The sequence below is a fragment of the Neodiprion pinetum genome, chromosome 1 (genome assembly GCF_021155775.2).
Source record: "Neodiprion pinetum isolate iyNeoPine1 chromosome 1, iyNeoPine1.2, whole genome shotgun sequence".
NCBI lineage: Eukaryota > Metazoa > Arthropoda > Insecta > Hymenoptera > Diprionidae > Neodiprion > Neodiprion pinetum.
This window is the reverse complement of record NC_060232.1, coordinates 19,969,682-19,987,915: the sequence shown is the minus strand read 5'-3', so window position 1 is coordinate 19,987,915 and position 18,234 is coordinate 19,969,682. Positions and strand designations below refer to the sequence as shown.

General features: G+C 42.9%; 1 protein-coding gene across 6 annotated transcripts in view; it reads right to left on the bottom strand.

Moving 5' to 3' along the window:
• LOC124218731 (Na[+]-dependent inorganic phosphate cotransporter) overlaps positions 1–18,234 on the bottom strand; it is an 80,537-nt gene that overhangs the window by 38,752 nt on the left and 23,551 nt on the right. For 3 of the 6 annotated variants that reach the window (XM_069137452.1, XM_069137454.1, XM_069137460.1), the window contains exon 1: positions 17,185–17,274. The exons of the other annotated variants lie outside the window; for them this stretch is intronic. In XM_069137452.1, the coding sequence (XP_068993553.1) occupies positions 17,185–17,246 (62 nt within the window). In that variant the 5' untranslated portion in view covers positions 17,247–17,274. Of the gene's footprint in view, positions 1–17,184; positions 17,275–18,234 lie in introns of those variants that run through there. 6 annotated transcript variants of the gene reach the window in all.

The following is an 18,234-nucleotide window of genomic DNA, read 5'->3' as shown; positions in this document are numbered from 1 at the left end:
CTGTCTTGCCTATCTTTTACAATTTGAATGCCTACAAATAGATCAGCATTACCTACCTTTGCTTCAAATTCATCACACATAACTTTTATACCACTTTGTATCTCACTGATACTTTCACCAAATATCATACCATCATCTACCATTAAGACCAGATACATAGTGGGTTCACTGTTACTTGATTTTGTAAATACAGATTATTTTGATCTATATTTCGTAAAACAAAACTTGTTCAAGAAAGCACTGCATTTATCGTTCCAAAACTTTGAAGCCTGCTTCAGTCCGTAGAGAGCTTTTCTCAATCTACAAGCTTCGGTAGCGGCATCTGAAACTTGGAGTCCTTCTGGGATTTTGATATAAAGCTCGTCTTCCAATTCGATATATAAGAAAGCTGTTTTGATGTTGAACTATATCATCTCCAAGTCTCTATTTGCTGCTAAGGCAGCAGGATACCGATTGGCTCATATTTAACCACTGGTGCGTATGTGTCAATGTAGTCTATGCCATGACACTGCATAAAACCTCGAGCAAATAATCTTGTCTAGAAACGACTCACATTTCTGGATGAGTCTGTTTTTAATTTGAAGACCCATTTGATGTCCAAGAGTTTGGTGTTACATCCTCGATGCCTTCTGCCTCTAGATATTAAGCATTTTTCTCTAAATAATAATCATCATACGATTTTATTCCATTTCTCATTAACCGCTTTGGAGCGTCGGAATAACCGTTACGACGCTCGCCTAATAATCACAACAAAATATATTGGTATCGAAATGTGTTTACCGTATACCGCGAATTCGGAGCACGAATCCAGAAATAATTAATAAGAAGACAGTTCGACGCCAGACCCCGTGCTGTATGGACGATTCGAGATATTTATTATATACTGCTCGAAATAAAATAATATTTGAAACCGCAAGAAGCCATCTCTGTCCTGCCTATTTTATTTAATTCTATTTTTATCGACTCTTACAGCTTGCATGGTTCGTTCTTTTCTTTCCTTTTCTTAAACCTAAGTAAGCCGCCTGTATGTGAATGCCACAGGGATTCCTTTGATTGTTTTCTAAATACTAAAATAAATGCCCGAAAATACTGGAAGGTATTTTCAAGGATTAGACATCTGGCGCGCACATACAGGGCAATAAACCACCCATAAAAGTGGCACGTATATAGAATACTGCAACAATAGCATAGATTCGTTAGTAAGCATAAACAAGGGACGAGGGGTTCTTACATGCACCCGTGAGTAGAGCGATAGTGGGCATAACAGTCCCACTACCCTGGGCCCCGGGGCACGCAAAATATTAACAAATTAGAATTCACTAAATATCTTCTCTTTTCCCTGATTGGTTCCATCTTCCGGAAACCGTGGAGAACCAATCAAGGGGATTTTCCGTTTTTTATATATTCATCAATCAAGAACGATAAATATATTTAATTTTTTTCTGATCGGTTCCCGCCTTCTTAAATAGTAGGGAACCTCAAAATTCTAGGAGAGAACCCCTTTCAACAGATTTCATTTTTTCATCACGTCACTTTAGAACTTGAGAACTTCATGCCTTACATTCTAGAAGACATCTGCTTCAGATTTTGAGTTCAAAGAGAACACTACTTTTCAGCTTTGCTCGGCCATATTAATTATAGAAAATCTCGTACTTGTCCAAACACTTATTGATATACCTTAAAAATTACAATAAACATTATTTTTTTCTGTGCTACCCTAAATCTGGCCTTAATAAAATTTATTCAATAAACTTAATAAATAAACAAAAAAGACAATCTTCAACTGCCCGCTGAGCACGAACTGCCGTCCACAGCCCGTATTACCAAACCAACGTAAGGTAAGTGATATTTTATTCATATTCAGTGTTCGACTCATTCAACCGTCCTAAGTATCGCATTTTTCCGGCAAATCTATGGGATGAGTTGTGGTTTTCGTTCAATTAATGTTAGGCGCAACCCGTCCAATAACATTATCCTCTACCTTTTTGTATTCCTGGAGCGTAGCTATGAACGCGTTAGACAGCGCAAAATTTACGTTAAGATTTGTAGAATAGCTTCTTGTTGATGTTGAATCACCATGACTTTTATTCAAGTTTTGCTCATATTTGCCATGCGGGCGTCGCGGCGTCGCGTCGTGGTCGCTCTCAGTGACGACTCAAACGACTTCTGCCATTGCAATTGTAACACCTAGTGTTCGGATGACATTAATGCACGCCTCTAGACTTTTGAGATTTTCCTCTCTTCTTTTATTAATCTTTCTTGTAGGTTTGCAAGACTTTGTTTTGAGGGATCCGTGTTATCCGAAGCGGTAGAAAAATTCGATTACAGAGATGGAAACCCACTCATTGTCAGTATTTTTGAGTTTAATGTTCGTGGCCGTGTTGATAATATATAAATTCAATATCGTTGGGTGACGTCCAAGGATGAAAAGATGCACTATTTGTTAAATTTGCTCAGTTCTGTAGGAGGATTGAATATTCGGGAGCAATAGAAATGCACACGTATTTATCAGTGGAAAATATAATAATGAAATATTCGTTTATTCTTTGACTGCTCTGAATAACGTTCTTCTTAAGACTAACGAGTAAACGGGAGATCACACATCTCTCGGCTACTCTCACGCTTCTATCCGTGACATTAGTTCGCACATATGTCGCCCAATCATGTGTGCGCTCGCGTAAGAGCGCACTTCTTTAAAAAAAGTTTGACAACCTTTATTCAACACTTTCCCGGTTAGAAAACTCTTTTAATGATTTTAATCCTAAAGTATCACACAAATCCTTGAACTGTTGTCGCGGCAGTGCTTTGGTAAGTATATCACTTTTTTGTCGATTGGTAGGCACGTACTCAACAACAATTTCGCGACTCGCATCTTTTTCGCGCAAGAAGTGATAGCGTATCTCAATAGCCTTCGTCCTCTTATGGAACTCCGGATTTTTTGCCAATTTTAACGCGCTTTGATTATCTGTAAATAGCAATGTCGTTTCGCTCTGCCGACATCCGATTTCCTCCAAGAGTTTACGAAGCCATATTGCTTCTCTTGCTGCCGCTGTTGCCGCCACATATCCTATCTTTTGCCGTTGACTTGACCAGGTTATTAACCCTCCCGCTTGGCTAAATACGAAACCGCTCGAGTGCATGTATCCGGCGAAAGTTCTGGTTCATACAGGGCGTTTGCCCATTCTTTATCTTCAACAATTTCCATTTCCCAGTCCTTAAACGGTTCTTCGAAATGTAAAGAATTTTCTTCTACCATTCGGAAACCACTGTATTCGTTCATTGCACTCAACAAAATATTTTCAAAGTTTGCTTTCCACTGTATTTCATCGTTATTTACTGGCGAATCCGGTAAATGCATAATTTCAAAAGTTGCGAGAAGCATTCTAATAATTTTCAAAGAATTTATCTTCATTTTGATTAATATTTGCAATTTCGTTTTAAATAGTCTCGAATTGTAAGTGACTTCTTTCGTCGTGTAAAAGAAAAATAGCCGACTGTGGTGAATATATTCCGCGATCGCAGTTTTATCACTGCTTCTACGTCGTATTTCAAATCTAATTATGGGAGCGAGTCACAGACTGGACAGAGGTGACTCCCAGATAACACCTTCAAGTAGGGGGGGGGGGGGGGGGGGGATTACGATAACTATGAAAATATGTCAGTATTTACTAAAATTTTGTGAAAAATATAAGGAATAGATATTTTTGAAATTCGCCTTGTGGTATATTCAATATTAACTAATAAAAAAAATTGTTATCCGTAAAAGTTATCCAATCTGTCATTTTTGGCAGCAAAAATAAATAAGTGAATTCTTTTAAACTGTGAATGTGATTAGTATGAATACCGTAAAAAGTTACAAAAAATGAAAATGAAATTTGATTTTTCCAATTTTCCTTGCTCAATTAGGTAAGATCCATTTAAATAAATTTTAAATGGAATGTTTTTAGTATAACTAGAACAGTCTCAAATTGCCTTCAAATAAAAAAGAAACCATTAAGATTGGATGCATACTTTTGGTCCTATCACTTTCACCAATTATGAAAATGTATGTAGGGTATTTAGGGAACACACGATTTTAATTTCTTCCAACGCCTTTATTAGTCCATACAATCTTCGAGCCGGACACCAGCACGGCTCGGCGACAACTGACTCGTCTCTTGACCACACACACACACTCTCTCATATCCTTGCTAGCTCACGCTACCCGTTACGGATACTACATCTCCCCCTTCTTATTTTGTAACCGCTCCGATCGACGAACCATGGGCCTAGGCTGTAGCAAGGTCTGCTGTTTCTTTTCAGCCTCGTTTTGTTCTGCTACAATCGAATCATCACATTTGATCAACTGGTTTGCGTGTCTTTTCGAAACTGTCTTTTCGTCGATGCGAATGAGATACGTGACGCCCGCTATTAATTCTTTCTCTACAGTGCCCGGTTTCCACGCTGCTTTTCCCCCCTGTTTATATTCTCGAGCCATCACCGAATCACCGACTTTTAATGCACTTTCTCTTTTCCCCGCATAATTTCGAATTTGACGCGATTGATGGGTGACTATGCACTCGTTGACCGGCGTCGGCCGAAGTCGTGAAAAACGAGTTTTGAGTTCTCTACCGAGTGCTAAACTCGCTGGAGTCTTTTGTGTGGTGGCATGGGGGGTGCTACGATAATCAAATAAGAATTTAGTTATTGCTTCTTGGAGATTAAAACCGTCCGCCATAATACATGCGACTTTGCGTTTGAAAGTCCCCACAAAATTCTCCGCCGCTCCATTTGTAGCCGGACATACGGTGGCGTTGTACTGTGTCTAACACCCCCTACTTTTAGCAATGACTGAAACGCTTTACCTACGAACGTCGAATAATTGTCCGTAATCAAATGAGCAGGATACCCATGTCGAGCAAACACTTCCTCGAACGCTTTTATCGTATGAGATTCGCTCATCGATTGCATAATTATAGCTTCGGGCCATTTTGAATGGCTGTCCACTATCACGAGTACCGTTTTACCGTTAAAAGGCCCCAAGAAATCCGCATGTATTCTGTGCCACGGTGTTGTAGGCCAAGCCCACGGTGTCAAAGCAATTTTCGGCAGCGATTTTCTTGTTTCTAAACAAGCGCGGCATGCCTGCGTGATTGACTCAATTTGTTTATTAATCTCCGGCCACCACACAAAAGATCGAGCGAGCGCTTTCATTCTTGTAACACCAAAATGACTGTAATGTAACTCTTTAAGTACTATTTCTCTTAGTTTATTTGGAATCACCACTCGGTGTCCCCATAAGACGCAACCTTGATCAATTGGTAATGATTCGCGCTTATTCCAGAAAGTTTTAAGACTTTCGTCAATCGGAGATTTTTCTTCCCAACCATCCATACAATATCGTATTACTTTGCTCAAAGTTTCATCTTCCCGTGTACATTTTCTTACCGCCTTCCAATCGAGGGCCGCGAAATCATAGTCTTTAACGCAATTCACATGGGTATACATCGTATTCTGTAAAATCGGAAATTCTTTAGCATCGTCTTTTGTTTTCGGCAATGGTAGTCTACTTAACCAGTCTGCATAATTTTTTTTTCCTTGAATGTGTTTAATAGTATACTCAAACGGCGCGAGAAATAGTGCCCATCTTTGCAATCGTGCTGCTGCGATCTCTGGGATCGCTTTACTCGGATCGAATATACGCGCTAAAGCTGCTGAATCTGTTTGTAATATGAATTTATGTCCGTACAGATATTCGAAATATTTGCGCACCCCAAAAATGATTGCCAGGCCTTCTTTATCCAGATGAGTGTAATTTCGCTCGGTACTCGTTAAAGTCCGGCTCGCGAAACATATCGGTCGATCGTTACCTTCCTCATCTCTGTGCGCCAACACGGCACTTATCCCATACGGGGATGCATCGCAAGTGAGAACTGTCTGCTTTTGGGGGTCGAAGTGCACTAAGATTTTATCGGACACGAGTTCGCGTTTGATTTTTTCAAAAGTTTTATCACAGACCTCCGTCCACTCGAATTTATCTTTCTCGAGACATTCGTAAAGAGCCCGCAATTTCTGGGCCATATTTTCAATAAAACGACCGTAATAATTGATCGACCCCAAAAAGCTTCTCAATTCCGACACGTCCTTTGGCTTTGGTGCATCTTTTATACTCTTTATTTTCGCCTCTAAAGGTCGAATCCCTGCTTCGTTAATACGAAACCCCAAATAACACACCTCGTTTTTAAAGAATTTACATTTTTCGAATTTTAAACGCAAACCTCCCTCGTTTAAACGCTTTAGTACCTCTCGCACTCTGTCTGTATGTATTTCTAGTGTTGCCGCTGTAATGAGAATATCGTCAATAAAAATGATCGTGCCCGGTATGCCTAATAATAGAGAAGTCATGACGCTTTGAAATGATCCTGGTCCCGTCGCTACCCCGTACGGCAATCTGTGGTATTTAAACAATCCGATATGAGTACTGATTACCACTAGTTTTTGAGATTCTTGTGTTAATGGTAGCTGTTGGTAGGCTTCTGATAGGTCCAATTTTGTGAATATTTTTCCAACTCTTAATGTCTCTAAAACTTCTTCAACTCGCGGTAAGGGGCAGCGATCGACCTCAAGATATTTATTTAAAGTCACTTTATAATCTCCGCACAAACGTAATGTACCGTTACTCTTCAAAACTGGCACAATTGGCGTGCCCCAATCGGAATATTCTACTGGTGATATAATTGCAAGCTGCTGTAATCTGGCTAATTCATTCTCTACTTTATCGCGCAATGCCCAGGGCATTTTTCTTGGCTGCAGAAATTTCGGCGTGGCTCCCTCAATCAACGTTAATTTCAATTCGCCTTTAGTGAACGCTCCGATACCCGCTGCGAACACGCCTGGAAATTCTTTTTGGAGTTGACATGTTATTTGTTTTCTTTTTGTCACGTCATCGTCACCTGTTTGGGCGACGGTACTATTTATATGTTCTCGCGGATCGTTTGGAAAAACTAGCGGCCACATACCAAATGCCTGCAGCCAATTTCTGCCCATTATCGGCCAGCTACCTTCGCTAACTACATATAATAATTCCTTGCTTTTAACATAGTTTTTCTCTACTTCGACTTGAATGTACCCTAATGTTGGTAATTTCTGCTTATCGTATGTCCGCAATGAAATCTTCGATATTATTAATGGTATTTCCGCAAACCATTTTTCGTAACAATTCTTTGATATGGCCGATACTCCCGCACCCGAATCTATCTCCATTTTCAGTGGTATGTTATTGACTTTAATCGTTACAAACTGCAGATTGACTTTTTCTTTTAACTCGCATTCAACATTACCGCTCTCTCGAACTGGCCAAAAATCGCTCGCAAATCGCTCTTCGTCCTCGGAGAACTCTTCGCGCAAATGCTCTTGTGTCTCGGCTGTCTCCCCATCTCCCACGTAGTTTTGGTTTCGAGTTTGGCCACCTCGTCCGGCGCGTCTGCACATTTTGAAAATGTGGCCTTGGTTTCCACACTCGCTGCAATATTTATTTTGTAGCGAGCAATTTGCTTTTATGTGATTGGTGCCACCGCAGCAAAAACAGATCCTCTCGCTTCCCGCAGTACGCCCGGCGCCTTGGCTTTGTTGATTTTGAGGTCGTTGTGTTCCTCTGCCCCCGCCCCGTGGGGCTGACCATCCTCTACGCGACGCTTGGCCGTAGAAATTCCCTCTGCCTCGATTGGTCGCGGTTCTGTTTCGTCCCGTTTGTATTGTGTGTATATCTGCGTCTTGTGCCACCGTTGTATTATTATCCGGGGTCGATCCTGTGTTTACAACGTTCGGAGTTTCTAAACCCGCGGCTTTTGCGTCAGCGAGCTCGACCGTTTTCGCCAGCCGTAGCAAGTTCTCGAGAGATTCGTCGGCCGATGCCTTCAATAATTCGTACCGAACGCGTTGATTATATACCCCCGTTATCAATTGATCCTTTAGCTGGCTATTTATTTCATTTGTTTGGAATTGGCATTTCAACGCCAGGGATCTCAGCGCTGTCATAAAGTCTCGTATTGACTCGTTACTACCTTGTTTACGTGCTCGGAACGAGAACCGCTGTAACTGCTGATTCGGCTTTGGTTGATAATGGCTCTCGAGTTTTTCTTTCAATGCCTCGTACGTTAGAGACAATGGTGTTTCGGTCTCGCAGATCGCCGGAATCTCGGCGAACACTTCCTGAGACACCTGTGTTAGCAGTAATGCTGCTTTCTTGTCCGCCCCAATGTTGTTCAACATAATAAATGCCTCTAACTGCTGCACAAACGCACTCCAATTTCCTCCTTTACGAAAGGGTTCTATATTGCCAAACCACGATGCGGCCGCCATGGCTCATTCTTCAAGGTCTTCTACGATTTCGAACTTATTTAATAATTCCAGAAACGGGCCTTGTTCTTTTACGAACCGCGAAAGTTTTTGTCGGATCACGTCTATTGACGCATTCGTTTGTTCAATCACCTCCCACCGTTTGCAAATCTCTACCAATTCAACTTTAGTTAACGCGTAAATCCACGTGGTCTTTCCACTGTACACTGCGTTTTCTATAGTCTCCCAGTCTATACAGTCGTCTTCACACCGCAACAGCACGTTTTACTTTTCCGTTTATTGTTTTGCTTAATTTTCTTTTCGATTACTTTTTCGATTAATTTGCTCGTTTAGTTTTTTCGATTAATTTATTCGGTTACACACTCATCCCATCCTCGTCGCCACTGTAGGGTATTTAGGGAACACACGATTTTAATTTCTTCCAACGCCTTTATTAGTCCATACAATCTTCGAGCCGGATACCAGCACGGCTCGGCGACAACTGACTCGTCTCTTGACCACACACACACACTCTCTCATATCCTCGCTAGCTCACGCTACCCGTTACGGATACTACAATGTAATTTCGAGAAAAATCTGTCCATCGTTTGATACGTAGATGTTGAGAATTTAGAGAAAAAACGTATCACTGAGAGAAGAAATAAGAAAAAAAAGAATTACTGCCGTTTTATTGAGATTAAATGTAAACATACATAGGGGTAGTTCACCCCGTTAACTTGATTTGGGAGAAAAACGCGAAAACCCATATGTATTACTTTTTTTTCGCTCTTCAAAGTGCAATTGAATCCATCGAGATAGGTGCAATAGTTTTTTGTTATACCGATTTTATGAATTTCAACCCCTATAACTTTTTTCCTATGCAACCCCTCGATATGAAACCAGTTGCATTTTTCATCGTTTATCATTAAGGTAATTATCCATTTGGGTGCATTCGATTATCTCAAGTGAAAATAGGTGAAACCTGAAAAGTACCCCTTGGAGGTCTCAACTTCAAAGGATAATTTCACCCCCTAGAAACGTTTTACCGCTGATAAAAAAAATACGTATCTCTTAGATTTTGATGTAGAATAACATGTATAAATTTCATCAAAATCGAAGGATGTCAGCGGAAAGACTTTCCTTGTTAGTAAACCGAGAGACTGTCTTCTTCCCCTTCTTCAATGAGCAGACCCTCTGGGACTTTCATATAGACGTTCTCTTCTATCTCACCATACAAAAAAGCAGTGCACACGTCAACTTGTACTAATTCCAAGTTATCTTAAGCCACTTTCGCCAGAAATGCTCGAAGTGTGTCGTATCGCACGACCGCCACAGTGGTTCCAAATCCCGAATCGCTGGCCAAATATAGGTGGTATTATCGAATCGCGATCAGATTTACTGCTCGGGGGTTTTTGAGGTCGCTGAACACGAATCTGAAGTCAGATTTCCAGATAACAAACGGCCGGCCGAAAAATGGCGGATAATTTTATTTAAACTTGAATCAGTCTTTATGGAATTTGGTACCAAGGTGTTTTGAATAGAAATAATTTATTATTACGTACATGTGTAGGATATAGTAGATTGGGAAAGTATGTAAATGTAAATACGAATTTGAATACAAATACTTATTTATTAAGAAATTACATCAAATATTATATTCATATAATAAAATGACGTAAAGGCGCTTAAACTTAAAGGCTCCAATTTCTATCCGAATCGCTATCGTCATTGACGCTAGAGTCGCTGCAGTCAGACATTGCAACTACTCTTGGTTTGTTTGCAGTTAGCGATTCCAACAAAGCCATGGCTTCACGCGATAATGATTTGTTTGATTTCGCTGGTAGTTTACGCAAACTTGAGATAACAGGGTCAGATGCAATCAAAAGCCGCGCAAAAACATCCTCCATATTTTGTTTCCTACTAAATTTTCTAGCAAAGTCTAGTCTAAATGATTTTATATATTTATTGCAAGATTCCTGGGCTTCCTCGGACATCTGTCCTATCGGCAACATGGAAACCCCTATTATTTTTGCGCCGTGAATTAAAAGTTTGTGCACAGTAGTCGGCCCGTAATACCAAGGATATAGTAGCACCTATGAACGGGCTGTTTCTGCAGCGTATTTTTCAAATTCCTTTTTGGACCTGAGACCTTTTTGGATGGTCTTTTTACGATTTTCGATGCTTTTCTTATCGGCCTGCCATTTTTTAATTTCTAATCTGTATGAAATATGTATAACGCACTCGAAAAAACGAATCCATGCGTGCGGTGATGATATGCCATATTGTAAATGATCTTCATTTATTTTCCTCTTCAAAATGTTGTCGATGTCGTTGATTTCTTTGGATGTAGCACCGCAAAGATAACATCGTTGAGTGGATGCAGTAGATGTTAGTGATTTGCAGAAAAAAAAAAAAACGAAAATCCGACCAATAGGAGCCGAGATATCGAGGATTACCTGTTTTTCATGTTTGTCAACATGGCGGACCCAACACAAGGAAATTTTGTTGGATTTTGGTGGTTTTAGGCTTCTCTAATGACCCTCTACTTGTCCTAAAAAAATTAAGAATTAAGTCCTTTTTGCCATTTTCAAACGTAATTATCTTGTATTATTAGACAATAATAGAAAATTTTTAAGAATCAGTAATGATTTGTTAATGAAAATGATAATCGAATCCGGTACAATAATAATTATATTTATGAAAAACAAATCACTCAAATTCGCACCCTACTGTGGCGCACTTCGCACAGTATAGTATACATGCCGCGCCAGCACGCGCCGTGCCTGAATTCGCGCGTCCATTTATTAAAAAATTCACCATAACCAGAGGGGAAACTCGGTGCACCTAATTTTTTGGTGAGGTATTACTCAGGAGTGTATACAATAACGTGGCACTTAACTAGTATTATAATTATTTAGAATTAACTTTTACTCAATGTGAACATAACTTTTTTCCGCAGCGAGCACGAAAATTTACGGTAGACGATCACAATTTTTGTTGCTCGGTGTATGATTAATATAAGAAATCGCAATGATATAATAAGTGTACTTACATCCAGGAAGAGACTCCATTTTGCAGAATTAAAATAACTCAATTCCACTTGAAGATATATCACTTTGAACACAACGATATTTTTCTAGCGTAGCGCACGGCCGACTATACCAGCTCGAGCGCTGTGTTACGAATAAGATCCCAACGGCTAAATGCAACACCTGCAACCTACCGACCCTTGAAAGGGTTCCCCGAAATACCCCTCTACCTGACCCCACAGGTCAAATTCCTTGAATATAAACTTCATTTTTCGGTTTTTGGCTAGCGATTCGGGATTTGGAACCACTGTGGACCGGTGGGAAGGTTTCGTTGTAATCTATTCCTTGCTCCTGCAGGAAACCTCGGACACACAGCCTTGCTTTAAATTTTGACTGTGTTTTTTGATTTTCAACGGTCTTGAATACCCACTTATAATCTATTAGATTCATTGCCTTTGTTCTTTTCACTAATGTCCAGGTGTTATTTTCCTCGTGCGCTTGGAGCTCGCGCGCGATAGCTTTAGCCCACTTTGAACCGTCGGGGCCGTTCATTGCCTTCTTAAAACTTTGCGGCACCCGATAATCCACAAAATCTACCTCGTATCGTTTAGGAAGTTTTATACTTTCCCGATTTCGAAGTCGATATAATTTTTCCGGTTCAACACTTACGTTACTAGGACTTCCGTTTCCGTTTTGAATGTGAGTGACAGGTGTGCGAAAGAGTCCGAGAGAAAAGGAGAGAATTTAGCAGGATAGCAAAGGTGAGGAGAAAAGGAAATAGGGCAGAGAAGGAGCGGGGAAGACATAGACGGGCGGTCGGGTGAAGGGAATAGGGAGGCAGGGATAGAAGGGAAGGGCGGGGGAAAAAGAAAGAAGGGGGAGAGTTTTGAGGTTAGGCAGAAAGAGCAGGCGGACGGCAACGATTCGGATAAGATAGGAATAGGCAGTGACACCTAGGGAGTAAGAAGGGGGATAGAGTAGACAGGTAGGCGGCGGATAGATAAGGTAGGGGGCGGTGAAGGAGAGAAAGAGTATGAGTAACGCGGGTGGCCAAAAAGAAGGGGCGAACAGGGAAGAGGAGGAGAAAAAGAAAGGTAGGCCGGGGGCAGTTGCAGCGTTAGGGAGGGATAGGAGGCATAGCCTGGGATCGTCGGCGACGGTGCTAGACTTATGGAAGAGAAAGCGGGAGGAGGAAGGGGAAAAAGGGGAGGAAGAGGCAGACGAGTTGCAGGAAAGAGAAAGAGTATTTGGGAAAAGCAGGAAAGTGCACCGATCGCCGGAGGGTAAGACAGGGGAGGAAGGGAAGGTAGAGGGAGGGGGTATACAAGATATGTTAAGGTTGATTAGGGAAGAGCTAAAGATAGGTCTAGAGGAGGTCAAAGGGCAGGGAAGGGGGATCAGGGAAGAAGTGGAAAAGATTAAAGGCGAAATGGCTAGAAGGGAAGAGCAGTGGGAAGTAGAGAGGGGGGAGATGAAGGAAATGATAAGGGATCTAGGTAAAAGACTAGAAGAGGTAGAAGAGCGGAGAGGGGGTGAGATGGAAAGGGTAAAGGAGAGGCTGATAGAATTAGAAAAGAAGAGTGCAGAAGGAGGGGGAGAAAGGCAGGTACAGGGAAATGCGGAAGTGGCGCAGGTAACAATAGATAGATTAAAAGAGATGGAGTGGGCCATAGAGAGGAAAGAAAGGGAAGAAAGAAGGGGAAATATAGTATTGAGAGGAGCGAGACTTGAGAAGGGAAGAGAAAAGGAAGAGTTGAAAAAGATTTTGCAGCTGATAGGGGTAGAGGTTGAGGTAAAGGATATGTGGGAGGTAGGCGCGAAAAAGGGGGGAGAAAAGGGGATATGGATAGCAAGACTAGGAAATAGGGAGCAAAAGAGGCAGGTAATGGGAAGAAAAAGCCTACTCAAAGGGAGGGAGGAGAGAATAGACGAGGATCTCACCTGGGCAGAGAGAAGAATGAAATGGAAGTTGAGGGAGATAGCAGCTATTGAGGAGAGAAGGGGAAACAGAGTAAGAATAGGGTATGCAAAGATCTGGATAGAAGGGAAAATGTGGAAGTGGGATGAGATAGGAGAAGTGCTTAGGGATGGTACAGGGAGAGCGAGGGAAGGGGGGCAAAGGGAGGGGAGGGGAAAAGTGGGGGAAAGCGATAGGGAAAGGTCAGCAAGCGAGGAAAGACAAGAGGGAAGTATAGAAGCACAGGGAAGGGTACGTAGGGAAAGGCAGTCGGGGGAATGGGTAGTGGGGGGGGACAGAGGCAGGTGGGGAGGGAAATAAGGAGGAGAGAGAGGGGAGTAGGCGAGACAGAAAGGGAGGGGTGGAAAGTAGCTTTTTGGAATGTGGCGGGGCTCGCGAGAAAGGATGAAGATTTCTGGAGGGGGCTAGGGGAGTGGGATGTAATATTTCTAATGGAGACATGGATAGAAAAGAAGGGGTGGGAAAGGATTAGAAATAAGTTGCCAGTAGGGTATAAATGGGAAGTGCAGTATGCGGTTCGAAAAAATAGGAAGGGAAGAGCAATAGGCGGAATGCTATCAGGGGTAAGAAGGGAGATAGTAAGTGGGGAGGGAGGGAGGGAAGAGGTAAAAGAGGGCATGATAGAAAGGAAAATAAGTGTAGGGGGGGAAAAATGGGTAGTAGTAGGAATATACGTAAATGGGGACCTAAAAGAAAAGATAGGGGAATTGAAGGAGCGGGCAGAAGAGATAGAGGGAGGGGTAAAAGTGTTAGTGGGGGGTGATTTTAATGCCAGGACAGGGCAGGAGGGGGGAGGATGCTGGGGAGAAGGAGAGGAGGAGAGTAGGAGTAGGAAATCAAAGGACAGGAAAATAAACTCGGAAGGTAGGCAGCTGGTGCAATTTTTAGAGGAGACAGGATGGACAATAATGAACGGGAACATAGAGGGGGATGAGGAGGGGGAATTTACGTATGTAGGAGGGGCAGGGGTGACAGTGATAGACTACGCTATAGGAGACATCGAGGTGAGGGATAGGGTCAAAAGGATAGAGATTGGGGATAGGGTTGACTCGGATCATCACCCGGTAATAGTGTGGTTGAGGGGGGCAGTGGCTAGGACAAGGAAGGGAAAAAGAGTAGGGGGAACTAATAGAGGAGACTGGACGGAGGAGGGTAGGATGAGGTTTAGAACAGAAGTCAAATGGGAGGGGATAGGAGAAGTGGATGTAGGGAAAGAGATAGAGAAAAGAATAAGGGAGTTTAGACGAGCCTTAGATGTAGGAGGGAGGGGGAGGGAAGCGAAAAAGGGATGGTGGGACGAGGAATGTAGGCGAAAAAAAGCGGAAGTTAGGCAGAGTCTAAGGAAATGGAGAAAGGGGGAGGGGGAAGGGGACGCGTATAGAAAGGAAAGAAGGGAATATAATAGGCTATGCGAGGAGAGGAAAAAGAAAGAAAATGAGGGATTCATAAAAGAAGCAGCGGAAGCAAGGACAGAAAGCAAGGTATGGGAGATAGTTAATAGGGAAAGAAAGAAGTGGAAGAGGGTGAATGAAGAAATAGGAGATCAGGAGTGGAGGGAGTATTTCATGGGAGTATTAGGCGGGGTAGAAAGCAAGGTAACAGAAGGCGGGGAGTCGGTAAATAGGAAGGGGGACGGGGAAGGGGAGCTGCAGAGGGAAGAGATTAAAAAGGTGATAGGAAAGCTGAGGGATGGAAAGGCACCAGGGGGGGATGGAATAGTTAGCGAGGTATGGAGGTATGGGGGGGAAGAAATGGAGCAGTGGATATGGAAAACATGTAACAGAGTTTGGGTGGGGGAGGGCTGGCCAGAGGATTGGAGGGAGGGATTGATAGCGCCGATAGTTAAGAAGGGGGAGGGGAAAAGGGTAGAAGAGTATAGGGGGGTGACTTTGATGCCAACTCTATATAAGGTGTATGCGATGGTATTAGCGGATAGGTTAGAAAGAGAGGTAGAAGAAAAGGGCTTGATACCGCAAAACCAAACGGGTTTCAGAAAAGGCATGGGCACCATTGACAATATATATATTCTTAACTATTTAATCAATAGGCAGGTGGGAAAGGATAAGGGAAAGATGGTGGCGTTTTTTGTGGACCTGAAAGCTGCTTTTGATTCAGTGAACAGGAAGGTGCTGTGGGAGACTATGGAAAGGAGAGGGGTGAGGGAAGGGCTAAGGGTAAGGATAGAGGAAATTTACAAGGAAACAAAGAGTCGAGTAAGGAGCGGGGGTAAGCTAGGAGAGGCGTTTTGGACAGCGAGGGGGGTAAGGCAGGGATGTCCGCTCAGTCCGCATGTGTTCAACCTGCTGCTGGCGGACTTAGAAGAGGAAATGGGGAGAGGGAGAAGGGTTGGGGGGGTGGAGCTAGCCGGCGGCAGGGTATGCACGTTAGCTTATGCGGATGATATGGTGTTACTAGCGGAAAGTGAAGAGGAAATGGAGGTAATGATTAGGAAGTTAGAAAGGTATATGGATAGGAAAAGGCTGACAGTAAATGTAGGGAAATCAAAGATTATGAGATTTAGGAAAGGAGGCGGTAGAAGGAAAAACATAGATTGGAGATGGAAAGGGAAAAGGATAGAGGAGGTGAAAGAGTTCAGCTATTTAGGGTATAGAGTAAAGTGCAATGGGGGACAGGAAGCACAGGTGAAAGAGAGAGTACGGAAGGCAGGGGTAGTAATGAGGCAGGTATGGGGAATAGGAAAAAGAAGGTTTGGGAGGGATTGGGAAAAAAGGATTTGGTTATTTGACAGGCTAGTATGGACGGTAATAGAGTATGCATCGGAGATATGGGGGTGGAGAGAGTGGAGGGCGGTCGAGGCGGTACAGGATAGATTTTTGAGATGGACATTAGGAGTGGATGGGAGAACACCGGGATATTTAGTAAGGGAGGAACTACAGAGGGAGAAACTAAGGATTAGGGCAGGGAGAAGGGCATGGAATTTTGAAAGGAAGCTGGAGAGAGGGGAGGGTAGCGAGTTAGCTAGGAGATGCTGGGAAGAGATAAGGGACAAGGCAGAAGCTGGGAGGCAGGGATCGAGGTGGGAAAGAGAAAGGGAAAGTTTCTTTGCGGAAAGGGGAGCAGAGAGTAGGGAGGTAGTCGCGAGAAGGGAGAGGGGCGAGATGGAGTTTAGGGAAATAGAGGAGAGAGAGAGGGAAGAACAGAGAAAAGAGAGGTGGGAGAATATAAGGGAATCGAGGTACAACAGATGGTACAGGCTAGTGAAAGGAGAAGGGATACCAGGATATCTGGGAAAGGGATGGGGAGAAAGCAGGTGGATAAGGGTGGCAAGATTTAGGTTAGGAAGCGAGATGAAGGAGGCAAGGTACTGGGAAGAAGAGGAAAAGAGAAGGTGTAGGGTGTGCGGGGGGGAGGAGGAAACATGGGAGCACGTATGGGAAAGGTGCGTAGGCTGGGATAGAAGGGAGGAAAGCTGGCAGGAGGTGGTGAGGGAGATGCTAGGTGAGGAGGGGGGGGGAGAAGTCTGGATGAGAGAATTGGAAAGGATCAGGGATGTACAAGAGAATGAAAGAGTGAGATATGAATGGGAAATGGAAGTCGATTAGGATAAGGACGAATTAGGGAATAGAATAAGGTAAAATAGGATAAGGTTAAGTAAAGATAAGGATAAAAAGTAAGAAAAGGATAAGAGGGAAAGTAAGGGAATGGCAAGGCAATGGCACAGGACACAGGCAATTAGAAATTAAGTAAGGATAAGGTAGGAAGTAAGAATTAGGGTAAGAATAGGTTAAGAAAACATGTAAAAAAAAAAAAAAAAAAATATTGTAAAGGAAGAGGAAAAGGGAAGTCCTTGTAACCCCAAGGGGAACAATAAAGATTACATACATACATACATACACTTACGTTACTCGGCGCTGCTGTTTCTTGGTTCTCACTTTCGAAGGAGGCAGTCTCTTCATTTTCATCGTCTTCTTCTGCGACGACGAATTCTTCTTTCTCCTCCTCGCTCCGACGCAACTTTATTTCCAATTGAGTCGCTCCTTGGTCATTTGCGTCGTTTACACCCAAAGTCTCGTAAAATACGAAATCTCTGGACACTGAGACAGTTTTCGTTTTGGGATCATACAGACGATAATTAGTTGAATCAGCTTGATACCCAACAAGTATCATTTTGACGGCTTTGTCGTCATGTTTTCTTCGCAGCTGATTGGGTACATGTTTGTATGCAACTGACCCAAATATTCGAACGTGTTCGAGATTGGGTTTTCTCCCTGTCCATAGCTCGAAAGGAGTTTTTATATGTTTCTTCGATGAATGCGTTGTTCGATTGATTATGTAGACAGTATTACTTACAGCTTCGGCCCATAAGTGCTTCGGTAGATCTTGGGCCTTCAACATCGTCCTTGCACTCTCTGCAATGGTACGATTTGCTCTCTCGGCTTTGCCGTTTTTTTGCTGTGAAGTAAATACTGCTTTTCAAATGTCACGGTTGGGTCGACATGGGCTCTAAACATATCACGTAGTCCGTGACGCCTTTTTTCGTGATGAAAGTCTTGAGGCGTTTTTTTGAGGTTAGCCGTCCACGTGCAAAAGTGCAAGGTACCAAAATAGATAGCGAACTCTCGAGAATCACAAAGATGAAGGGACTGGAGAATTAGGGAACATGGAAGTTTCAGGTACGAACATTAATTCTCGCAAGTGAAGCGCTCGAGGTCACGACAGGAGAAAGCGCCATGCCCGAGTTGGATGCAAATGCGAACGCAGGCGTGATCGCCGAGCACAGCAGATTACTTCGAGCGTGGAAAAAGCTGGATGCAATAGCTCAGAAAATCATTGTGACGACGATAAGTGACCAGCCACTCCTTCACATTATTAGCGGCGAATCAGCCAGAAAAATGTGGCAGAAGTTGCACGATATCTTTCAGAATAAAAGTGAGACGGCCGAACATATCC